Here is a 26,428-nt window from a genome sequence, read left to right on the forward strand (position 1 = left end):
GTAAAGGGCTTCTACTAACAGCCATTGACGACGTTTTGTTGACATCACACATGACATGACTCATTCGGACAGAAGTGAGGCCATCGTCATGTGACAGTTTAGGCCGCGCGGTCGAAAAGCCAGGGGAAAGTCGTCCCGGGAGACAGCGCCGGGGCTCGGCATCAACAAAAAGTCGATTCAGAAGATGTTTCAAAGCGCGATGACGCTTTAGCTTCACTGACGCGCTACAAGGTGATAGTCGCTACAGGAAAAGCTTCATCACTAGTCCAAAGCAATCGGCTGAAGTGAGCTTTTATTGATGGCAAGTCCCAGAGCAGCTCTCCAAAATACTTTCGGCGGCTTTGCCCCGACACCTGCTCTCAGAGTTCGGCGTTTTCATCAGCGGGCCGACCCCTGCGTAGCTTGTCAAGAACCGATCCTGTTTCGATAAGCTTGACACGAACAGCGCTACGCGTTGGAGCTGTGCGACGGCCAAAAAGCTTCTCATACAGATGCGGAACTGAAATGGTTGGATTGAAAACACTTCATGCCAGGTGGCAATTTTTCCAACACCGCTCCAATGTCGATTGACGAGGCGTGGGCAGGGGAATGATATGCTTACAAAAAAAAAAACTGCAGGGTCTCTCAAGCTGGCAAGTGCTGAAAGGCCTCACGTCCGTCCAAATCGTACGAGAAATGAAAAAGAAAAAGGAAGTGACTTTGGGGACAAATTACATCAGATGCTACAAATGTCTCAAAAATGGTTTGTTTAAACGTCATTTTCAGTAAAGGGAAGCAAAGTGAAAAATAACACTGAAGTTATGCCATTAACAAAAAACAAAAAAAAGACTCATACAGTATGTCAGGGAGTATGTGGACACTCAGTCACTTGGTGACAGGTGCATGCTCGCGTCCTCCGTGGACACAAATCATGTTGTTGTGAAGTTAGTTGAGTGTAAACATTTGGGTGAAGTGAATGTAAACTCAGCGAGTTATGACATTCTTGACTAAAGAAAGCCATTGCATCAGTTTAGTGCTCCTAGTTTACTGTCATTTTCAAACAAGTAGAGACAAAATCGACAAGTAGAGCACAGCCAACTTCTACACGGAACAAAGTAAGACGCAGGAATGACAACACGCGCCGTACATCTGCAATTTGGGTGCACGCTGAATAAAAATTGTGGTTGAATTTACTCGATTGCATTTCGTCAAGTGGTTGCACAAAATAAAATCATCTGAATCTAGATATATTTTTAAAGAGGTTTATATATCTACTTTAAAAAAAAGTCCTTCAATGAAGCAGACTGATTATCTTTTGAGTTTAACCAAAATAAGACATTTCGCAAACGTGTTTTTACTTCGGACAACGACGAACGAACCAGTAACTCGATCGGTTTCAAAATTGTTTGGTGAGTACAACATGAATCCCTCTCATGTGATATTGATGAGTTGTTTTTTTAGTTGATTTTTTTTTTTTTTTTTTTTTACTAAACAATACCAAATAAATAACAATAATTGGTTAATAAACTGCAATCACGAATTTATTTTATTTTTTTTAAACACCAATCGATTATCCGTTCCGCTTATCCTGGCGTGCTGGAGCCTATCGCAGCTGTCTTCGGGCAGTAGGCGGGGGACACCCTGAACTGGTTGCCAGAGACAAACAAATATTCACACTCACAATCATACCTAAGGACAATTTTGAGTGTTCAATTCACCGACCATGCATGTTTTTGGAATGTGGGAGGAAACCGGAGTACCGGGACAAAATCCACACAGGCACGGGGAGAACATGCAAATTCCACACAGGAAGGCCGGGGCCGGATTTGAACCCACGACCTCTGCACTACGAGGCAGACGTGCTAACCAGTCGCCCACCGTGCCACCATTGATTTTATCATTTGATTGATTTTTTTTTTCTGATATATTTTTTACTTATTGTACTCATACTTATTTAGTGGTTTTACTTCACCCTAGCTTGTCCTTTTTTAGGTCGTTTTGGTCATTTGCATATTCTATTCAACTGTATTTCCATATTTTGCTAGTTGTCAGGTTTTATCGGTTGTTTTAAATCGCAAAATTAAACCGTACTTCCGTCAAAACTAAATTACAGTTTGTCGCCGCTATTTTTGGACTGTCAGTAAAATAAATAAATAAATAAATAAATTACAAGGGCAACAGCAGAGGTGGGCAGGTCAGTAAATTTTGCCGGTCTGTCATTCGTCATTCGCCAGCGGCCGGCCCGCCATTCAGTTGTTACTACGTAACTATGTCACACGCAGGTGCAGCACAAACAGACACAAAGCCAAATAAAGTTTAAAAATAATAATAATAAAATAAAAAATGCAGACACACACACACACACACACATACAGCGTGGTGAAATAAAACAATATGGGACAATGACTTTGCGCACCGAAAGGTATACAACATAGCCCGCTTCCTTTATCGGCCGGGACGAGCTAAAAAAGGAGCAGGCTTGGAGAACGGGAACCGAGATTTAGCAGCCAACACAACCACAGGTCACCAGATTGACAAACCATGTTCAAACTTTTTTTTCTTTCACAGACCTGAGAAGCACCTCCTTTTATTTATTTATTTCTTTCTTTCTTTTCTCCTTTGCTCAAAGCAACACCAGTGTACAGTAGTCACCCCCGCGTAAAAACACACTCAAGACATGCGTTCACAAGTTGAGCCCTTAGGCACTGTGATGTCATTTTCAGTGGACAGCAAGAGGCAAACTAGCCGCCCACTGAGATGGATACAACTGGGTGGATTTTGCTGCTTAATTCATATTCCACAAATGCAATATCAATGAGGATGCCATCTTTAGACTAGTGGGGATGAATATGACGTATTAATGTAAAGACAATTTTTGAGTTGACTTCCACTTCAATATAAGAAGGAAACAATTTTGTTTTTTTAGTTTTTCCCCGTTTTTTTTTTGTTTTCAGCCATTTTTACCTTTGCACATAAGTAAAGCGAGTCTGTACTTTTTTTTTTTAACTTTTATTTCACTACTAAATACAGCCGTCGTTGAGTTCTACTTCCACCAGTCTACTCGTACTTAACTACCGTGTGGTGGAAATAGTTACACCACAGTGATTTTTCTATATAGTGGAGTCCAGTCCACATATAAGCATGGCGTTGTTTATTCCATTGTAAAAAAAAAAAAAAAAAACGGTGTTTAAAAAAAGTTTGTAAAGTATTGAGAGAGGGGGACTTGTCATTCCTTGCATTAGCCTCGCATACGCACACAAAGTTGCCCTACCAGATCGACACTTGATGATTTCTCCAAACTCGTCCTCCAGCACCTCGTCGCAATAGTCCTCGGGTCGCACAGCCTCCGCCATGGTTCCACTGGGAAACCGGGTCTAAAATGCAGCGTATGGGTCAAAGGAGCGGATAATCCAAAGGGGAGCTGGATGGAGCAAAGACTGCAGAAGCGGCAGCCACAGACTGGACGCGGGAGCCAAACTCCAGGCAAGGGGAGGACGACGACGACGACGACGACGACGACGGCCGAGAAGTGTCTCGCCCAGCAAGATGGATCCAAGCAGGTGTACGGACCAGGGAGTGGGGTGGCGTGGGGTCGTCGCCGCCGCAGCATTCCCATCTCGAAATAGTCAGTTGTCTGGCGGTTCTCGTCAGCAGACGCCATGAGTACAAACCGACACCGTGCCGCTACGAGCTGCAAAAATATTATTTCCGGGACGTCTCACATACTACAAAAGCTCAAAGCATTCTCACAACAACCGTTTTCCTAACATTTGACGGTATTTCCATTAGAAAAATTACAAAAAAACAAAGCAAAAAAAAAAAAAATCCAAATTAAGATATAAAGTGGACCCACGATGTTGGCGGGGTATAGGGACCGGGCCGGATATTTAAATTTAATTAAATATCCATCATGCTTTTCCATAAAAAATGTGTTCACCACCCACCCCAAAAATCCCCCAAAACAAACAATTAAATATTTAAATTGAAATCGAGCAAAACATCGGGGGTGAAAAATCCGCAAATAGGTGAATCCGTAGGGTGGCAAAGCGCAAGTAAGTTCAACATTTCTGACCATTCAAACCATTTCATTCAAATCGTTGAGCTCATTTACTGTAGGAAAGATCATAACATTCCATATCATTCCACTCTATCTTATTTCATATTATTTAGTATTTTTCCATAATTCAATCTACAGCATTTAAGATCAGTTTTACATTAGTATTGCCATTGTGGAAGCAAAATAACTAACAGATTGTGTAGAAGGGGTGAGATTTCAATCATGTAAATTTCTTCCAGGCCCTTTTATAATATTGTCACTTTCTTAAAGTGGAAATCCACCCAAAGATATTTTTTACAAAAATATGTTCCCAGCAGGCCCACTAGTTGATACACAGCATTCTGATTAATATTGCATTTGTGGAATATGAGTTAAGCAGCAAAAGCCACCCCTTTTACCCATCTCAGGGGCCAGCAATTTTGTCACTTCTGTCGACTGAAAATGACATCACAGCTGCTCAGGGTAATGACCAATCACGGCTCAGCTTCAGAAAACTGCCGTGAGCCCTGAGCAGTTGTGATGTCATTTTCAGTCGACAGAAGTGACAAAATGGTGGCCCCCGGAGATGGCTTAAAACGGGTGGATTAACTCTTATTCCACAAACGCAGTTGAGATCATTTGTCACGAACATTTTCCCTATTTGCACCCGGTAGTACACCCTAGTGCCAATTGTTTACAAACATTATAAAATGTCCTATGTAGGCCCCAAATTAACATATACCTTCAGTGGCTGATTGGTGGACAACTCATACTGCATTTATTCCCTTAAAGTGGTGATGTGACCGGAACACGCCTTAGTCTATCACTAACTTATTCTAGTGCTGTATAAAAGTCATAGTTACAGTTAATATTGGAAAACACTAGGCTGTAAATATAAAGCAACTACTGTAATTGAAATACTGTATGTATGGTGGTAGCTGAGCATGTATGCATAATACTTGCAGTTGCATGTATGCAGGTATTTTACACAGCACCGTAGTCTGTCACTAAGTTGTTAGTTGAAACAGTCAGGGGACACCAAACTGCAAGGAACATACTTCAACTGAAACTTGAGTGAGAGTCCAACAGGAATACTGTACATGCCGACTGAGGTAATGTTTATTTTAAGCTCCCGGTCAAACACTTTTATAGATCCCAAATTACATATAGGGAAAGACAATGTCTGGATTTATATGGAAAAACATTATTTGCTATCTACCTATTCTGTTTAGGATCGCAGGGCAAATGACAAAAAAAAAAAATATATATATATATATATATATATATATATATATATGCACGAGCATTAAGATTCTCCTCTAAATGTTGATCACTGAATCTATTCTTTATCTGTCATCCAAGTTGAAGGGGAATAATCTTAACATACTGTGCTCAACCTATTTTCACACTTGCATGGCAGTTAAAAAAAAAAAATGTTTGCCTGTATTGTTAATGATTTTATGATGGCAATTTTGACCCTGGAACAGATCATTTCAGTACATCCATCCATCCATTTGATCCTGCCAGCATACAGTGCATCACGCTCAGATTTAAGTGGATATTGTAATCTTGTCTCATTTATGTATTTAGGTAGATTAAAAAACGTCCTTTTATAGTGTAAAGAAATAATATAAAATAAAAAAGACATGACATCTTTGTTACATCGAATTATAGGAACTAAAGAGCATGCAACTGCACTTCCACAATCGATCCAGCAGTGGGCAGCATAGCCACAGGTTGAAGTATAGCTCACCGTTGATGAAGTTACATTAATGCTGTTGTTGATTTAAAAAAAAAAAGTAGAAGTATATTTAAAGACACTTGCATGTTAAATGTGATTCAGCACAATTTAAGAAAACGTATTTCATGTTATTTAACCTTTATGTCGTGTAACAACACCAAACCTATGAAGAGTACAAAACTAATGTCTGCATAGTAGTAACTCCACATCATCCATAACTGGTAAAAGTATTATTATTTTTTCTTGAATTAGAGATGCAAGTAAACTTTTCTTAATTTTTTTTTGCGCTGATTCTGAATCATCCCTTGTTTTTTTCTAGCACATTAACTTTTCAAAATAATATCATTTATTTTTATAATAGAGTAACATACTATCGTCATTTTTATGACTTAAGGGTTAAATTCAGCCACAGGTGCATTTTTTTTTCTAAAATGTCATAGCTATAAATCAAAACGAATGGTAAAATCTGTATTCCGCAACATTTTAATGATCAAACTTAAAAACAAAAAAAAATGAAAGTATCTCATAAACATGGTGTGCAAAAAAAAGTAAAGTTATTTTTAAATCAGCATGAAAAATACATTTAGGGACACATAAAGCCATCTCTGATTACAATTTGATCCGATTATCAGGTGAGCCAGTAAAATTCCTTGAGTGACTTTAGACACCCCTGATGTGCATGCGCAGCACTTCTACAACGAAATTTCTGCAAAAAAACATTTATTTCCAGACATGATGCGTCACAGACATGTTTTGTATTTTCAGCTTAGCTTCTTTAGCACACAAACATGTCGCTGTCGTGTTTTTACATTAAAATGCTGTAGCCATTCTCATGTACCTAAACCAGTCTGTTGCAAGAATCTAAGGCTGATCTACCGCATCACAAAGCACACACAAGAGATGTTCTTAGGGAGCTAAACAGTCTTGCAAGGGCGGCAGGAGTGACACCTCCTGTCGGGCGATTTTTGTACCCTCTTTGTCCGTGACCCACTGCTGTGGAATCTCTCAAAACTGATGAAGGTCAAATGGGAAAGACAATGTGATGTTATGAGATATGACTTATGGAGGATGACTGTCATCTTGAGTAGCTGCATAAACCAAAACAAAATAAAATCACACCTAGTATGGCGCTGTGTGATGCCATTTAATAGCTTTGACATTTTTCGTAAGCACCCCCGCTCTCTTGCCCCAGTGAGCTCTGTTTATTTTCTTTTGTCCATCCGTGCATTTTTGTATTTTCTACACCGGTGGCTTTCAAACTTTTTACACCAAGTACAACCTCAAAAGATACTGCCTCCCCAAGTACCATCATAATAACAAACATAAAAGCACTGTAGGTAGGCCCAAATTTTAATTAAAAAGAAGGCTTTTTTAAAAAAATTCCTTAAAAGTATATTTAATATTTGTGTTTGACAACATTGTAATATTAGACGCAGATTTAATATTAAGATTACACTTAAATATGAAAAAAACCCAAACTATAGTGTATTTGAATAATAATTCAATGAAAACGTATTGCACATAAACGTGAAGAGTAAAGAACGTACACCTTGAAAAAGGTTCGATAACATTCTACATGATTGAATACAAATGTATTGCGCTTATAAATTAAATACAACGGAATTGTACTAAACAAATATACTGCACTGGATTTTTTTTTTAAGTTAAATATGCAGTGCCCAAACATTTAATTCATTGATTATTTTGTAAACCACTAGAGGGAGCCAACGTATCACTGGTATTACTTCTGCCACATCACTTCAAACGACTCGTCTGTTGACTTTGGGCGTCTGCGAGATCCACCTTGGACTGGTTGCCAGTCAATCGCAGTGTTATCTTTCATATTTAGTACCAGTCTGGCATTTTTTTTTTCGAATGAATCAATACGAACCAGCTTTCTACCAGACACAATTGCAATTTTATCATCACCTGCTGATTTGATTAGCACAAACGCTTTAAATGAATGTGTCCACTGTTTCGATGACAATCTGACCAATTTGGAATCTGACAGACCTTGCGGGAGATGAGCGCGGTCCAGTCTCACGTCAAAGACGGCGGCTAATCAATCAGAACGACTCTGCGCGTGTTCCTGCTGGGTTGCTACAGCGACTGAAACCTCAAGTCAATAGTTGCGATAACGGGTTGGCAGAGAGGAATCTCCCGCAAGTGTAAAGTCCATTCATGATGATGAAGAGGTTGAAAATGATGTACATTATTATATAAAAGTGGGTACAGTTTTTCTCTTTTCTGATACTGATTCTATCCAGGACAGTGATTGGATATGTCGGAGGACAAGTTACATGCTCATCATCTTTCCTGATGGCTCGGCTCTCCACCGGCGGCACCATCACAACAGTTCTTTATGTCATGACAGAATGGAAACGATAAGTGTAAACGTGTTTACAACAATCCCTAAAAGGGTGCTAATAGTACTCCTCGTAGCTTTTGGGGTTGAGGCAGTAGAGGATGCCCCCGCCGAACGCGAAGATGGTCCCGCCCCAGGCCAGGCCGTAGCCCCAGTTGAACTCGTGGTAAATCTTCAGGTTGATGCTCTCAATGAACTTGATGGGGTAGAGCACCAAGCTGCACGCCTGCAGGACCACTACAGAAGAGACATTTATTGTTCCTCAAAACAACATGTCAAGTCACTGGGGATGGGCCAGAGAGGTGGACTGAGAGTGGGATCAAATAAAAATCTCAGGAAATGTTCACTTTCATAAAAATGCATGGTGCATCATTTTGTCTAATTGTCATTAGCATCGATCAATTTTGGCTGCAGGAAGAGACAGAAAGAATGAAAGATGAGGGAAGGGTGCAAGTATGGGGGGGGGGAAGGAATGAATCAAGTCAGGGGAAGATGAAATGGGTAAAAGAAGGACAGAAAATAAGCAGGAAGGGAGATTTGGGGATATTAAAAGGATACGACAGAAAGAAAGGCAGAAAAATGAGGTGGAGGGGGTATAAAGTAAAAAAGGAAAGATATGAGAGTCATAGAACCAGTGCAAGTACGGTAATCGGAGCCCGCAGGTAGCCCATTAGGTAATAAGGCCTGCGGGGCGCCACAAAATTGGGGGGGGGGGAGAAAATCACCTTCGATATGATTATAATTTAACTCATTACTAATACTGACTCTTAAAATGGAAAAGCTAAAATACATTCAAATGCAAATCAATGCCCAATTACCAAGGTTATAATATAGTTAACAAAAATTAATGAAATGGCTAAAATGAAAATTGGAAAAAAAAAAGAAAAACATTAACTGAAACGACATTTGTGTTTATAAAACTGACTAAAATTAATTAATCAATTAATTGAATTATTATAGCAAAAATGTCCTTCGTTTTCAACTTTGTCATTTCATTTCATACATGAACTTGCAGGGTTTATTTTTCAATATATTTATTTCGGTATTATTGTGCGGCCGTACGGAAGAACGAAGGTTGAACAGTTGTTTGGGAATTGTAGTTCACTTTATTACATGATCAAATCTTGCACTAGACTAGAAAAAACTCCATACACTTAAAATAATAATAATAAAAAGTTGGTCAACGGAAGCACTGGCGGAAGCGCATTTAAAATGATAGACGGACCGATGGATAGACGATTACTATTTGATCCGGCTGGACAAAATGGCGGATAAACGGACGATGGAAGGGTATCCCGGCTGTAGGCGGAAAGCGATAAACGGACCGCGAATTTTGGGTAAAATGCTCAGCCCTGCTAACTGTACAATTAGCCTCATCCATGTACTGCAATCAGTAAATAACCAGTTTGATACGTATGTAGCTGGGCAGCACGGAGGGATCTTAACTGCTTTTATAGACATTAAACCTGCATTGGCTTAATTATGTGATTTATTAAGGTATGTAAGAGACGGAAAATTATGATGCAGGGAGAGAAATGGGAAGGAAATCTACGGCAGATCTGTATTTGACTATAAAATATGTAGAAGAGGGTTTGCAGAGGGAGATTGTGCAGATGGCTGGAGGCCACCTTTGACCTTGTTGTTGTGATGTGTGCCTACCCACCTGTGGCAAAAAGCATGAAGGCGACAGGCCTGTAGAATCGCCGTCTGGTGCCGATGCACACGGCCACCAGAGCCACCAGGAATGACATCAGCACCAGGGCTCCGCCTGCTAGCAACAGCGCCAGCGTCGCAACCTGCCAATCTGGAAAAAGGATGGAAACGGTAGTAAGTAAGATGAACATCTTTGAATGAGTTCACAATGTACAAAAGAAGAAAAAAAAACACACACGTGACCAGGTCTTTGGGCAAAGATGGAGACTGTCTCATATCGCCACCACGGATTTGGATCAAAGCATATGGGCGCAGATGGAACTGGGGGGGGGACACATCCCCCCCACTTTCAAAATGCCATCGATCCGTCTCCCTCCCTCTCTCTCTCCCCCCTCAACTTTCGCTCGTAAAGCGGCAAAGATCTCCGGTGAAACACTTGTGCATGTCCGGGCGGTTTTGTCCTGTTTCAACTAATGATGCATTAACGAGAATGTCGGAATTTGCACCTTCGAGTCAGTATTTTTCTTTCTTGAAGACAGACCTCCAACGCGGCAAGGCAGGTGAATCTTATTAGTCCGACATAGATTTAATTTATTACTCACGTTAACACAAGTTTTCCTGCATGTTGGTAAGGTTCTTAAGCGCCGGGAGCACGCAACGCCTTTGTTGTGGTGTTGAGAGCTCTAAATTCCCACTCTAAGAACACACTGTGATTCGGTTGACGAGTAACTTTCACACTGTAAAAAAATGATGTCTGCTCAACGTAATAATAAAAAACTCACTCAAAAAAATATTTTCTCCACAAACATTTTAGTCTATTTTATTTCTACTTAGCTAGATGGGACTTGTGGCATGTCGCCAGTCGCTGAACTGAAATACAGAGCTTTAAAAATATCCGGCACATCTGTGCCAACACGTTGTTTTTTAGAGTGGTAAAGAAGTGCAGCCAACGTTGTTGTTGTTGTTGCTGTTGCTGTGTGCCACGTTCACCAGGAGAAGCTTGACAATTTGGACGGACGAGTTTGCCCAGCAGTACATGGTAATGACAGGAGGAGAGATGTTTTTGGGTCCTTCATTTAGTCTGCTTCTTAGACAGCAAAATAGTTTGGGTGCATTGTATGGAAATATTACTTCTGAAATGAGAATTTCATGTTTACATACTGGGATTATTTTTTTTTATGTTAATTAGGGATGTCATAATATCGGCGATATCGCGATATTAACATTGCCACGTTATCGTCGTCGTCACCATATTAGTAGCCGCAAATATGTTTAATAGCACAAGTCGTTTTCCATTTGTGTAGTTACAGCGCCCTCTGGTGGTTAGTTTATTAGTGCCATTCAAGTACCTCAATATTAGGTGCTTGGTCATTGTAGGTCATTTATATACATTGCGGTTAATAAAACGGTACTATTTGAACTATATGTATGATTAAGACCACAGCTAATTAGCATTGCGTCAATTACAAGCAACTGCTCATGTTTAATTTATTTGTATTTCATGTTCTACAGAAACCGTACACACACCCACACAACCAAATGAAACAGATTACTGATATGAACAAAACTATGTTCTAACGTATAAAAGTCAACATTTTTCAACATCTCCGTCTTTGCACTGCTGAGCAAATAGGAGCGCATGACTGGCCAAGCCTATTTCTTTATGAATGCAATTATCCATCCATCCACTATCCAAACCGCTTATCCTCACAAGGGTCACAAGGGTGCTGGCGCCTAGCCCAGCCGACTTCGGGCAATAGGCCGTGTACACCCTAACTTCAAAAGTCTCACCTTCAAGCAATGAATAGCTATGTTTAAAATCAAAACTTTCAATCAAATCCATCCATTTGGTCTCATCAGCTTTGAAGTCAACCTATTTGAAGTGGGCCGAGCCGTCCCTGTGCAGTCATTTACCGACGTCCCGAATGCAAAAAGGACTTTTTGACTGACTTTTCAAATCTTCTTGACAAAATCATGCCCATGTACGATCAATCATATCCACTATTGGGGGATTTTAATATTCATTAGTGCTGTCCTGAAAAAACATTGACAAAGGACTTTTTAAGCCTTATTGACTCCTTTAGTTGAGTGCAGTCAGTGTGTGACTGGCCCAACGCATGAACGCGCAAATACTTTCGACCTCGTTCTTAGTTACGGTGTCTAACTTGACAGTTTTGGACAATGTGATTTCCGATCATATGGCGTAGCGACTCGAGGCAGCATTGTCGCTTCTGAGAGAAAGAGGGTGGGTTCGGTACTCGTCTGACGCGCTGCTGTTACGGTGGCTTGAGAGTGGAAACACACTCGAGCCTTGAATGCGCTTTGATCGGGTTGAATAAAACAGTGGCTTTCACGGAGACACTCCGGATGGTTTGAAGGCAGCACAATATGGCATAATGAAACTGTAGCGTAGTAAAGTAGCGAAGCGTATAGCAAAGCGCATAGCAAAGCGTAGCGTAGCGTAGCGTAGCGTAGCGTGTAGCAAAGCGAAGCGTACGGCGGTTAGCACGCCGAGTTAAATTACCCGGCATTCACCACTCACGACGTGTGACCCAAGCGCCGGCCCGTTACCATAGCGACTAAGACACCACGTGACATTCAACACTCAATTATGCCGCCTAGATAGGGCTTTGCTCTTTTGATGTCGCCTTTTCCTGTGCTGCTGTTAAATCTGCCACTCCCGAGCGGAGCCGTTGGATTTTGAACCCTCTGTCTGATGGCCGGTTCGCCGATGCCTTTGATTAACGTTGCGTTCCCTCTTCAAACACAGACAAACGTAGCTCTTGGCGCCACTCATGCCGCAGTACTGTTCTGGATTTGGTGGCTCCATTCAAAACAGGTCTGACTTTTGACTGCACAGAGTCCCGGTTTTAATGGCAGAACTCACGCAGCTAAAAAGGAGCTAAATGTAGGTGGAAGAAAATACAAGCTTCAGGTCTCTTATCCAATTTTAAAAGACTGCGGCTGCTGCTACCGGAGAGCACTGGTAAAGAGGCCAAAAGAGAACATTTGTCAGCGCTTATTCAGGCTAACCATCACAATCCATGTGTACTATTTAAAACTATTGACTCTGTTCTTTAACCCCCCCTCAGCCTATTTGAACAGGCTGGCCCTGAAATGTGTAATGTATTCCTGCTCTTTTTCCTTTGCTACCGAGCGCTCGTTTCAAACACCACATTTGGCCCCTCTGTCCAGGTCGCTTGCTCGGGTGGTGTTATAATTCTTTTGAAGCCGTTTCCTTGAGGTTTTTAAAGGATATGGTTTGCCAGATTAAGCCATCCAGCTCCCCTTCATCACTCTGTTCCTCCTCATTCTTTTAGGACATCCTTCAGAGTATTGGTCGATTGGTTTTGGCCATTACCAACAGCAGTCTGTCTTCTGGTGCAGTCCCCCAACATTTTAAACATGCTGTGGTGCAACTCCTGCCCAAGAAACCTGTTCGTGATCAAGGCAAGAATTTCAGACCCATTTTCAAGCTGCCTTTTATTTAAAAGGGAAGTCAACCCAAACATATTTTTTTCAAGAATATCTTCCCAGCAGGCCCACTAGTTGAAACACGGCATTCTGATTCATTTTGCGTTTATGGAATATAAGTTAAGCAGCAAATGCACTCATTTTTAGCCATCTCTGGGGGAGGCCATTTTGTTTTTTGTCGACTGAAAATGACATCACAACTGCTCACAACGACCAAACACGGCTGACCTGTTCTCTGACTCTGAGCAGTCATTGGTCGTTGTGAGCAGTTATGATGTCATTTTTAATCGACAGAAGACAAAATGGCCGCCCCCAGAGATGGCTAAAAACGAGTGCATTAACTCTTATTCCATAAACGCAATATTGATCAGAATGCCCTATTTCAACTAGTGGGCTTGCATAGAACATATTTTTGAAAAAAATATATTTGGGTTGACTTCCGCTTTAAAAAAAAACAAAAAAACAAATCTGTAAAAAAGTGCTGCACAATTAGATGAAATATTTTGGGATGAACATAACATCATGGAGGTTTTACAGTCAGGTTTTAAGATGCTGAATAGCACTGAGTCAGCCCTGTTACGAGTTTTTAATGACACTCCTGGCTAATGACACTGGAGACTATGCGCGTCTTTTGTCGGACCTGACTGCAGCGCTCGATACGGTGGACCACGTTATTCTGTTGGCTCGTTTGCAACACCAGGGTGGCACGATAGTGGTAGTGCTTTAGAGTGGCTCAGATCCTATTTGTCGGACAATTTTTTCGTGTTATCCTCGGTTGCTCTGAGTCTCACTCTGCCCCACTGTCCCATGGTATTCCACAGGGTTCAATTTTGAGGCCCCTGCTGTTTACATTGTATTTGCTGCTCCTGGGTTCCATCTTCAAAAAGCATTCAATTTCACCGCTATATGGATGATAGTCACTGGACGCTTTCTCCTAAAGGTCACTTTTGTCCTGTCTGGAGGAAATCAGGGCCTGGATGGCACTGAACTACTTGAATTTCAAAGAAAAGTAAAGCGAAGTTATGATGTTTGGTCCCAACGGCACCTTGCACATCTCATCCTGTCGACTTGGATGCCTTATCCTAAGCCATCAGTTTCAAACGTGTGTTTTACATTGTGCCGTTGATAAATCCTGCTTTTTTTCTTCTTAGGCAGCTGGCTAAGGTAAACCCTGCAATTTCTTAACAGCATTTAGAAACAGTAAAACAGTAGCTGCCTTCATTACATCTCGGCTGGATTGTTGTAATGCACATAATTTATGAGTCAGGTGAAAAATGGTGAAAAAATTTTTATATTTTAAAGTTGTCATACACATGTCCAACAATCTGGGTCTGGAGCGGCCTCTACAGAGGTTCAACAGATCCCTATCCTGGAATGTTTGACCTAGGGCTAAAAAAATTGGGAGGCAAAAAAGTATTCTGTAGCCACACCCTGAAATGTATTGGAACTGAGCTAAGAGTATTTCAATGTACAATTTTGGACCATTTTTGCACATTTACAGGGGTCATACTTTTGCCCCCTTGATTTCATCCGATTGACTTCCCACTTGGGCTGTACCATCTCAACACCTGGGACAATAACACGCAAAAAAAAAAAAAGTTTTCAACATACTATATAACAGGGGCGGGAAATCAAACTTTGCTTTTTAAAATTCCTTCTTGACAAACCATTCACGGTTGTACGTTTCACCTTGATCCGGGGTCGGCAACTCTGCTCCTACGTGTTTTAGACGTTTCTCTCCTCCAACTCACCTGATCCTGCTCGCAGCTCAACGGTCTTGCCCCACCTTACCTCTCTGAGATCCTCCGCCCTATACACACTTGCCCACTGCGTCAGGTGAGCGGGCCAGACGCTGCTGGAGGTACCGAGGACTACGCAGAGGCTCAGAGAAGCTCGAGCCTTTTTCAATGCCGGTCCCTCTCTTTGGAATGACCTCACACTAAATGTTAGGCAAGCCTCCCCCATCCATTTTTAATACTCGTCTTAAAAACACATTTTCATTCTATGGCCTTTGACTCGGCATGAGACTTGGCATTGTTTTAGTGGGTTTTTTTTTGTTGTTTACCGTTTTGATGTTATTAATTCATTGCCTTTTTATTGTTGCACTTTGTATGCGGCAATGGTTGTTTTGAAAGTGCTCGAGAAATAAAGTTGAGTTGATTTATCTGCGATCTCATTCAAACCCATTTTAAAGTGGTTCCAAACACTATTCTACGGTTTAATCATTTGTGGTTCATCGAATGAAAAACAGAATTAGCCTATAAATCCTTTAAAAAAAAAAAAATGTATTCAAATTTCAGGCATTATTATTTAGCTAGCCGATTACGATTACCATACTTGATCAAATTGAAACGCCCTAATACAGAACATGCGATGGTGAAAAAGTGAAGGTGTGATGATGAATGTTTATGCCCCACGGGTGTGATGTGAGTTGGAGGAAGTTGACCTATTCAGAGCCATGAGAAATATGGAAGGATGAATTTCCGCTGTTCTAGGACACTTTTTGTTTCGCTTTCTATCAGAGGCCTGAAGGTTTGTCCTAACAATAACTGCCTTTTCGAACTGGTCATAATTTTCCCATCTCGACCAAGCCCCCAGTTCCGGCTGAAGAAAAACAGCCCCAAAGCACGATGCTGCGACTGACATTCATCACTGCTGTTATAGTGTTCTTTTGGTGAAGAGCGGTGTTTGTCGTGCAGGCCTACTAGAACAGCTGGAATTTATTTGGGGTTACAGTATTTGGCGGCACTTTAAATGGTGACAGCTATGTGCTGACTTACGTTAAATACGATTTTCAATCTGATTGCGTAGTTGACAGCCACTTCCGAGTTATAATAGGGCGTGCACACTTGTGCAACCACATTTTCTCAGTTCTTTTTTTTTTTATACTTCCTTTTTGAAATGATTTATCGGACCAGACCATCCTGCAATAAATTAAAACTCATGATATAGAAATACCCTATTCAAATACTCCCTAGGCATGTTTCTATAGCATTTATGACATTTTTTTTTTTTTAAAGGACTTTAGACACTTTTTTTAAATACCAAAAGCATATGTTATTGAGAGAGAGCAAGAGCAACGGACAGCGTGCAGTGTGACAATCCCTCAATGTGATTACAGTAAACAAATCCTGTTTTCTCCAAAGTAGCAATAAAATTCAAAAATCATGTCCAAAGAAGTAAGTTAAACTATAACCATCGCTTTCTGTATGTGAAAAAGAGTAGGATTACAGCAGCAATAATTTCCACCCAAAACTAGGCTGTGCTGAAATACAATATTTCCTGTTTTGTTCTTCTTCTTTCAAATTTACACCGTGGCAAACTAAATAAGTGTGCCACCACCTAGTGGCCGATAATGGAATTATTCGAGATATAAATGAGAATTAGACAGAAATAGAGTTAAGAGGTGGGCCTTTTACTAAAGTTTTCCGGTCCATCATTCATCATCCGTCAGCAGCCTGAATACCCGTCTGTCATCCGTCAATCGGTCTTTTTTTTTTTTTTTCAAGCCGAACCAAACTGTCACCATCTGCCGGTCGGTCTGTCACGCTATTTTAACCGCGTTTCCGTCAATAAACGTCAAAAGGTCCATCGGTGCGTCAATCGGGGAAAAAGAGGGGAAAAAAATGGTCCAACAGATAAAAAAATCCATTTTCTGAATCGATGTGATTCAAATGGAGTGCACTATCCGCATCATACTGCTTCGGCTTGCTGTACAAACAGCTTTACACTCATTTGACATTTCACCCAGTTTACACTTATTTGCCAATCAATTGAATTGATAGATTAAAATGGTGGATTAAAATGCTTCCCAGTCCTTGTGCAAATCAAAATAAAGTAGCCATTACAATAAATGATTTTTTTTTTTTTTTTTTAGGTTCAAATTCGTCGTCGTCTTCTTCTTTTCTTTTAGCAGTTGGCAAACAACTGCGTGGGGGCGGGGCTGCAAAATACCATTTCACAACCTCCTAACCCTACTCTTTCCCAAAAAAAATAAAAATAGAAGTGTAAAACTTAACTCACAAGAACTGTATTCAATTCGAGCGGGGGTTAAGTCTAATGTTGAAATCATCTCTCGAGATGATACATGGCTTGTGTCAAAAGACGGGAGCAATAAACTCCTTCAATTTAGCGATCCGATAGACATCTAGTAGGAGAGAACATTTTGTCTGCTATCCTGCAAATCAGCTAGTAGGAAGGCAAAGGTGAGGAGGAAGTAGTCAAGTAAGAAGAGGATTTGGGGGAAATACCGATAAGCGTTCAATATTAATGCCGTACGTCAGAACAAGGTCGACTGTACCGTTATGAAAGTGGGTGGCTCCACATCGGCTATCTGCCGGAACCCAACCGCCGACAAAATGAAAGACGAGCTGACGCTCTCGCTCTCAGTTTCCTATTAAGTCGCCCACTGTAATTATTATCGTCTCGGCAGGAGCTTCCAAAAACATGTCGGGAAAAGAGTAGAAAAGCATACAAAGGCAGGGAAGCGGTGGGAAAGGTAGGAAAGACAAAGAATTATTTCAAAGAGGGGCAAGCTAGACTCGATGAAGAATGACTTGCAAGGAAAAGAGGGATGGATGCAGGGACGGCGGGAAAGAGGGAACGCTTGAGAATGCAACAAAAAGTAAAAGGTAGGAAATGCAAACCACGGGAGAAACGCAAGGGAGAAAAAGGCAAGCCTGGAAAGGAAAGTTGACGTAGAAAGATTGAAAAAAAATAATAATAATAACAAATAAAGTACAAAATGAGAGACTGTTAATATGAAGCGCTTGGAGGGGAGGTAGCAAATAGAAGGGTTTTGAAAACAAGAGGGGGAAACGTCACAGGGACACAGAGAGGGCAGCGTGAAAAACGAACGAGTGGAGGACGGAGACAAGAAAAAGCGAAGTGAAAGGTAATGAAGAGAGCGAGCACTTAGTTCACTTAAGCTGACAAAAAGCCTGCACTAGAAAATCTTTTATACATATATATAGTGGGCAGGGTAGCTTGATGCGCACTTAAATAGCACACAGACCTTGTTCCGTATCCCAACATCAAGCTCCAGTTTGTGCTGTCCCCTTCATCTTTTATTAACCTAGATAGAAACAAATTCAGAGCCAAAATGTGTTGAAAAGGAGTTGAAAAGGGGAGTATAAAACTGATTTCATCCATAGTTCCATTTCTTTGTCTTGTCAAGCTTTTTCTAAGGGAATTGATATGTTTTTTTAAATATACCCCACCTATACTCTATATTTGGTCTTCCTGGAATTAGCATGTCTCATGCAGGTCAGGTAAACAGTCACCTAGTGTGGAAATTTAGAACGGCTTGCTCATTTTCAGAAAAAGGCAGATCGGGCGGAAGCCATCGAATATTTTTAGAATTGAGCATTCTACTGATTATCAAGTAACCAAATCATCAGATTAAAAAAACGGATTACTGGGCGTTATTAGGCATTGTTTTTGTCCACTTGGGGTCGCCATCCTCACGTCCTACTCTACCATGTGTGCCGTTGAGTGTGTGTGGCTTTAAAAGGCAGGACCTGGCCTGGTGAGTGATGTGGGTGTCAGCCAACGAGAGTGTAAAAATGGGTGGCTACTAGCCAGTCTGCATGTTGAGTGATTTGTGACTTATAATTGCCATCATTTTTGTTCATTCATTCATTTTTTTAACCGCATATCTTTTTTTTTTTTTTTTTTTTTTCCAAATATGAATAAGCGGGGGATCGTGAAAAAAGGAACGTGAATAGGCGTGGTTTGCCGTTAAAAACAGAAAACAGGATATAGGTTAAAAAAAAAAAAAAAAACACGCACACAAATTCAAGAATGCCGAACTTGGAATATGTGGGTGTCCGCTGTATTTCCAAAGTCAATTTTCGATACTGTCGCCTTCAAACAGGCAGTTCAAGGGGGGATGAAAGAATAGCAAAAAGCTTAGTTAAATTAAGCCTACTTGTCTTGTAATGCACAAGGCAACTGAAACTAAAAGTCCCAAACTACAGTCATTGGTTTACGACTGCCCCGACACACGTGGTTTCAACATCATTTCAAAATCGTCACCCAGCACAAGGAAGCAAACTCTGACCATGCCATACACTACTTTCTTTGTTTCATGTGATTCTATATATTCATGGCTTGTGGACTTTTGTGCAAATTTGATTCGGGACTCCCTGTGTAGTATCTATGTATAGTGTCTGATATTTTCAAAATGATCCTGCACTCAGATGAGCTTTTTTTTTTTTTTCTGCTTGCTTGCCTATTATTTCTTTTGCTGAACATTTGAATTAGAGAAAAAAAAAAAAAAAAAAAACGCCCAGTTGGTTATTGTAGTAAAAATGAGGCCTGAATGAAGTCCGTTTTGCCTCATCAATGCGAACATTATTAGACTGATCAAATACCATTTGATCCACAACATTTGCCACAATCCGACATTATTATTACCACATAGCCCTCGAAAGCGCCTTGTAGAAGATGAACGGTGCAGGGGAGGAAATAGAAGGAGAAAATAAGTAAAGACAAGACAGGGTGTGATGGCAGCATATATTCTGTATGCAAATCAATGCAGTGCCTAACATCCACCAAATGCAGGCTCCAAAATAATACTTCTATTTATTTGAATGCAACATACTGTACGTCGTAATATGGAGAACAGCATCCCTGTTATTGTTGTGGGATCACACAGAAAAATGTCTCTTGTTGCGTTCGCCTTGCAAGCATCGCCGCTAACGTCGCCGGCTATTTTTCTTTTCTTGTCTGTCTGCCACAGCTGAATGCAACATCACTTCCCGCTCCATCTTTGGCTGCCACAAATAGAAATAGGCATCTCTGGAGGGTTGGAGGGGCTCCGTGCCGGACATGGGGGGGGGGGGTGATTAGAGGGAGGGAGCCGATTGCCTTGAATTTGAAAAGATTTTCAAGGGTCACCTTTACACTCTAAATACTTTGATTAATCCAGAACAAGAAAACAGCATGTACTGAAAGATCCGTTACCATCTTACTGTTGAAGTTTATGTCCTTGAATGAGTGTTATTTATCATAAGACTGATAATACTTTTGTTTGAGAGACAATCCTCCCTCAGCGTGATATGCGTACCACTGGTAGTACTGAGGCTCTCGTCGAATCGTGACCTTAGTACGGTTCAGTTGTACTTCACTTTTAAGTTGAATACATTTGCATTTCCTCTTGACAACTGTTTAAAACGTTACGCAGGTACATTTTTCCATTTAACTTTAATGTGTAAAATAGTACATTTTAGTTGAATAATTATTCAAATCGTGTTTTTTTTCCCCCTATATTTAGTTGCAGTGTTAATATTCAAACGTAACGTGACAGTTGCTTACAATAATATGATACATACTTTATCACAATGGTGATAGTTGTTGAAAGGTCAGTGGTGGCACTTAAAGCGGAAGTCAACCAAACATATTTTTTTCCAAGAATATGTTCCCAGCAGGCCCACTAGTTGCGTTTGTGGAATATAAGTTAAGCAGCAAAATGCAGTCGTTTTTAGCCATCTCCGGGGGCGGCCATTTTGTCTTCTGTCGACTGAAAATGACATCATAATGACCAATCACGGCTGACCTGTTTTCTGAATCTGAGCCGTGATTGCTCTTTGTGACCAGTTGTGATGTCATTTTCAGTCGACAGTAGACAAAATGGCCGCCCCGAGAGATGGCTAAAAACGACTGCATTTTGCTGCTTAACTCATATTCCACAAACGCAAAAATGAATCAGGATGCCGTGTTTCACCTAGTGGGCCAGCTGGGAACATATTCTTGAAAAAAAAAAAATGTTTGGGTTGACTTCTGCTTTAAAAAGTACCACTGTGATAGAACACTCCATTAGTTAGACTCAGTATCAGTATCGTCTACATTTTTCCTGTTGGGATATATACAAAATTTGAAAACACATCAGATTGGAAATGAATGGCTTCCTTGTTGGACATACGAGAGATTGTAGGAGGGATTTGGGGAAAGAAAAAATGAAACAAAGATGAAATTGGATAAACTCCAACTGTTCCCTCTTCCATATAGGAGGGAGTTGGTGTTGATATCATGTCGTTATGCTCTGCCTTGCCTGCAATCTTTCAAGGTTAGGTCGAGGTCATACTGTGGGAGCAGGAGTAAACTGCCATGCTTTCTTTGTTTGAATCTGACAAGTACAAAAAAAAAAACAAAAAAAAACTGACAAGCAAAAGAAAGAAATGTATCTGAAATTCCCGGGGCTGGGTGTGTGCATGAGGCACAAAAGGGAGCTTTAGTATGTGTGCAAGATCTACAGTTTCGTGCATTTCATATCTTGAAAAGATCTGTCTGATCATTTAATTATGTACATCGAAAATGAGGTGCATCAGTGGCGTCGTTAGGCCTATTTTAGGGGGCTGAAGACTCCCTAGAATGTTCTTAAGCCACCACAACGAGATGATTTGGTCCCCCCCCCAAAAAAAACAAAAAAAAACTAGTCGACAAAGCACACAGCAAAGTTGTTCATAGCTTGAAATCGACTAAATGTCACTCACTTGTTTTGGACACGGACGCCGCGCCTCACTGCGATCAACGGGTGGTTGGTTCACGTAGAAAACTTTCAGGAGAGCCTCAAGTGTGAGTAAATATTGTATTTTCTTAAACATGGGACCAGTAGCATGGTAACTTGCAAAATATGCAGGTCAATCCTGAAATATAATAAAAGCACCAGAGCTGCTCATCGTCCCTCCGTCCCCGAGTTAACGTCCTGCAGATATAATCCACCCACGTGGTCCCGGCCCGTCCCTCGTCGGCGACAGCCAATCGGCGTCGAGAACGTAATTCCTACGTCACCAGCAGGCGCCGCACGATCAGACGCGCCCACAAACAAAGAAAAAATCCATCCATCCATTATCTGTACTGCTTATCCTCACAAGGGTCGCGAGGCGTGCTGGAGCCTATCCCAGCTGTCTTTGGGCAGTAGGCGGGGGACACCCTGAATTGGTTGCCAGCCAATCACAGGGCAGACAGAGACAAACAAACATCCGCACTCACAATCACACCTAGGGGCAATTTAGAGTATCCAATCAACTTACCATACATGTTTTTGGAATGTGGGAGGAAACCGGAGTACCCGGAGAAAACCCACGCAGGCACGAGGAGAACATGCAAACTCCACACAGGGAGGCCGGAGCTGGGATCGAACCCACGACCTCTGAACTGTGAGGCGGACGTGCTAACCAGTCGACCACCGTGCCGCCCAAAGAAAAAATATCAAACAAAAACAACTGACACACGCACAGCGTGGCGATCGGTGAAATAAAAAGAATATGGGGCACATGTCATTGCGTCTGTGGAACCGCAAGGTACACACTTTATTTTATTTTTTTTCCTTACTCGGCCGCGTGTCAGGAGTGCGGCACCTGCGTGTGACGTGGTATCGGTTTAGTCCGTTCTCGGCGCCGGTTGGCTGACTCCCACCGACTGGGACCACGTGGGTCGATTTAATGGCGCATGTGCTAGCTTTGTACGCCCATCTGAAAAGGCTAACGCTAATACAACATGACGAGCAGCCTCGTCATCAAATTCGCCAAACTCCCTCCTGTGACAATAAATAGACAGACAATATACTGTGGCGTTTGCTAACACAATGAAACAGCGACAAGCCAGGGTCAAAATGTAACAAATGAATAGTTCATTTATGGAAAAGAGCATCTTCTGAACCTTGAAAAAGAACTGCCTCCCTCATAGAGTCTCTTTTGTGTCCTTAGATTGTTAGAGTCATACATTTGGATTGCATGATGTAATTCTCTGTCATGTTTGGATTTTACTGTGCATTGTGAATATTGTATTGAGGCGTGATTTGAAGAAAATTGCGAATAGAATCAATATCACAAGGACTTTGGATTTTCTTTTTTTTAAATTGGTGCGCACAGCAAGTTCATAATAAAAAAATATGAATGACATCATCAATAAGTCTATGTTCACTCGACTATCATCACCTTAGCATTGCCCAAAGAAAAAATCTGAAGTTGTTTAAGTCGTAGCAACCAGTTGAGGGGTTCAACTTACCAATTTTTGGGCCCATGGTAATTGTTGTTGGACAATGTTGGGTACATAAGTTGATGACATCCATGCTCCTCACCCATGTATAAAATTTGTCCTTTGCTTTGACTAATTCCGCCCCCCCCCGCCCCCCCCCCCCGACACAAAAATCACCTTGAATAGGCAGTTACCAGGAGTTATGTAGAACATAAATGGAAGGACTGATTATATTTTTCTGATATTGTTCGAACAACTGCCCTCGCTGACGTGCATAGCAGCTCTAGAAAATTTACCCGCAGTGCCAATTAAAGGATGAGCAGAGACTGCCTGGCAGCTCAGTCGCCAAGGGAGATGGAAAATGGCACTGAGCAACTTACTTCAGTAATGTGAACGTGTGAAGAAGCCATGCAAAAGGAAAGGCGGTGCCGTTGTTGAAACAACTGAGAAATCAAAATGTGACATGAAATATTCAGCCAGCCTTCTCAGGAGGCTGTCCACAAATAGGTCAGCTCAATATGGTCGCCTAATATTGGCGCGCGCACACACACATATGATCCCTGCAGACAATGCACAATCTCGAGCTAGCGACAGTGGATTTTATTAAAGGGAGAATAATTTTAGACGGCTAAGAGGCCTTATGGTGTTTTCAATTAGTACCAGTTGGCTCCCACTTGGCAGTGATAGTAAATAAAAAATGAACGATAAGACGGCTGTGTCGAATTGAGAAGGCTCACAAACTTATCTCCTGTCATGTTTATGAACAGGCGTATTGCAATAAATTTGAATATTGTAGAATGTTTCGTTGATTTTAGGAGTTTTAGACGAAAAGTGAAACTCATATTGTACAATTTCATTTAACACACAATGGAAAAGTCGTTAGCATAACAGCATAATTGTCTAAGTCTTTTTTTAATGTTTTCGGAAAACAAGGGGGGAAAAAATAACTAAATCAAACAAGAAGAACTTTCTCGATTCAGCCTTTGACGATTACCGTGATCTGAATGGCTGAGAATCTACACGGAAAACAAAACAAAAAAAAAAACAGTTTAAGCAAGTGCGAGTTTTTGTTGTGTTGGTTTGTTTGCTTGTTTGTTTTGTTTTTCATTTTGAATCAATACAATGCTATTAGGCCAACCAAATGCTTTTCAGAAGGCCCGTTCCAAGCTAATTTCTATACCAAAAAAACAATTTGGATAGTTTATAAACAGAATTTCCTGAGAGGTGAATTTTGCTTAGCTTGTAAACTAAAATACTGAAACTGAAATGCTGATTTTCACACTGTTTGTGTGTAGTGTAGGGCTGCCAAGATTAGTCTGTTAGTTCCGACTTTTTTCGTTACAGGCGCACACCACATTTTGATTGTGTTTCTATTTTTTTCATTTTCTTTTCAAACGTTAGGGCAAAAGAGGGTCTGAAGGTGCCTGGCAGTGAATGAGTTAACTGCGATTAACGAGGGATTACTGTGTTAAAATATTTTAATTATCAAGATTCACCTGTAAGAATGAATGATTAATTGCTTAGTGTCAAATACCCATAAATATAAATTCACTTTTCGATAATATGCAAATGTTCGAGTTTAACGTCCTCTGTACCACACTACTTGGAGGTAAACAAACTTTTAGCGGTTTTCCTTCATGAGCAGAAAAAAACCCGGAGAGAATAGGAATAACATTCTTTAGATGCTTTTTTTTTTAGAGCGATGGTCACAAGAAGGGTCAGAAAAGTTGCTCAACATAGCAACAGGATTAATAAAATGGCAACAATGCTTTTGAAAATTGGTTCCTCTCTGTTCGCAGCTATGTTGTTAGTGGAAGCAGTGCAGGTCAACTTACCCTTTCAAGGAACTCTTGCTTCCTCCCGCATTCCAAAAACATGCTAAGTTATATTCAACGAAGACTTTAAATTGTAGATGTGAATGGTTGTGTCGCTCACATGTGCACTGTGCCCTGCGATTGACTGGCAACCAATCCAGGGCATCCTCTCGGTAAAACAATTCAACACAATCATAATGGATAGGCTCTATTTTATCCGAACCTTCCTAACAAGAGTCCCGACGTGACGGTCTGTAAGACCCAAAAAGTTTAGGAACCCCTGAACTATACAACCATGCAGTTTTTGTAAATGTAAAAAAAAAAACATTGTTCGAACGTGCAAGTGTACCCGGTGCACTTGCGTCCAGGCATCCCTCGCCCCCCACCCTCCTGCACGTCCCCGGTGTGCCTAAAGAAGCGGCGGCGGGGTCGCCCTCCTCTCACCTGAGCTCAACGTGGTGTTGCACTGCCACTTGTCGGTGCTCGTCGGCTTCCAGCAGGACTCCCACAAGGACAGGTAGTACTGGTCGTCAGCCGTCACCCACGCGGGACTCATCACGGCGCCCACATCCAGGCACAGCGCGAGCAAAACGCACACCAGCCCCACCAGCTTGAGCGGTGTGAGCGGGGAGCTGCGCGCCGACTCCTCCGTCTCGGTGACAGCCGACGACATGGCGGGGGCCGCGGATGCGAGGAGGAGGAGGAGGCGGCGGCGACGGCGGCGGCGGCGGGTGCAAATGAAAGAATCCCGAAGAAAAGAAGTCGGTGCTTTCTCGTGGGTGTATCCCGCGCGCCGGACGGGACGTGTGCCTTGTGGGCATCACTCGAGTCGAGCAACGAAGCTTGATAGGCTAACCTGAAGACGCTGACGTCACTGCTCCTTAGTGGTGGGAGGTAACGATGTAAAAATACTTTTTTTACGTTACGTTTTTCAGGTACATGTGATTTACTTCAGTATTTTTTCGCGGATTACTTTTTACTTTTACAGTACTACCGACAGTGACGGAAAGTAATAAAGTACAATAGGTGGTTTTTTTTCGTTTTTTTGAGTTCCGTTTCACATGAGTTTGAATGTGATGCCTAATTCTGAATATAGTGGTCAGCCCCTGAAGTGCCTCAGATTTACCGCAAATAAAGTTCAACTGTTCATAATTCCTTCCACTTTGTCGAAGGCCCCATTTCCAGCTAAAGACAAACAGCTCCATTGGCCTTTGTGGAATTACATGCGGTCAGTTGTGCAGACATGACCTGCCATGTGGCAGGAATGTTAAAGCGGTCAACCCAAACATATTTTTTTCAGGAATATGTTCCCAGCAGGCCCACTAGTTGAAACACGGCATTCTGATTAATTTTACGTTTGTGGAATATAAATTAAGCAGCAAAAT

The 26,428-nt window shown here is 41.4% G+C and overlaps 2 protein-coding genes across 5 annotated transcripts in view; both read right to left on the minus strand.

Annotated features, from left to right (window-relative positions):
- The window catches only part of dmd (dystrophin), a 166,031-nt gene extending 162,354 nt beyond the window's left edge, over positions 1–3,677 (minus strand). For all 4 annotated transcript variants that reach the window (XM_086036598.1, XM_086036590.1, XM_086036582.1 and 1 more), the window contains exon 1: positions 3,251–3,677. In XM_086036598.1, the coding sequence (XP_085892724.1) occupies positions 3,251–3,332 (82 nt within the window). In that variant the 5' untranslated portion in view covers positions 3,333–3,677. The remainder of the gene's footprint in view (positions 1–3,250) is intronic.
- Positions 3,678–6,221: 2,544 nt separating this feature from the next.
- Positions 6,222–25,909, minus strand: LOC147153807 (transmembrane protein 47-like). Its single transcript, XM_086036653.1, has 3 exons — positions 25,488–25,909; positions 9,785–9,925; positions 6,222–8,358 (listed from the first exon to the last, which is right to left on the minus strand). Exons 1-3 carry the CDS (start codon positions 25,714–25,716, stop codon positions 8,180–8,182), a joined length of 549 nt encoding a protein of 182 aa, XP_085892779.1. The 5' UTR covers positions 25,717–25,909; the 3' UTR covers positions 6,222–8,179.
- Positions 25,910–26,428: the final 519 nt, after the last annotated feature.

This window comes from Filicampus tigris, chromosome 1 (genome assembly GCF_054856515.1).
Source record: "Filicampus tigris isolate MCC_2025a chromosome 1, RoL_Ftig_1.0, whole genome shotgun sequence".
NCBI lineage: Eukaryota > Metazoa > Chordata > Actinopteri > Syngnathiformes > Syngnathidae > Filicampus > Filicampus tigris.

Coding starts and splice junctions, on each gene's coding strand:
- LOC147153807 (XM_086036653.1), bottom strand. CDS start 25,716: ATGTCGTCGGCTGTCACCGAGACGGAGGAGTCGGCGCGCAGCTCCCCG. Junction 9,926..25,487: donor CAACACCACGTTGAGCTCAG/GTGAGAGGAGGG, acceptor TCCTTTTTCCAG/ATTGGCAGGTTGCGACGCTG. Junction 8,359..9,784: donor CTTCATGCTTTTTGCCACAG/GTGGGTAGGCAC, acceptor TCTCTTCTGTAG/TGGTCCTGCAGGCGTGCAGC.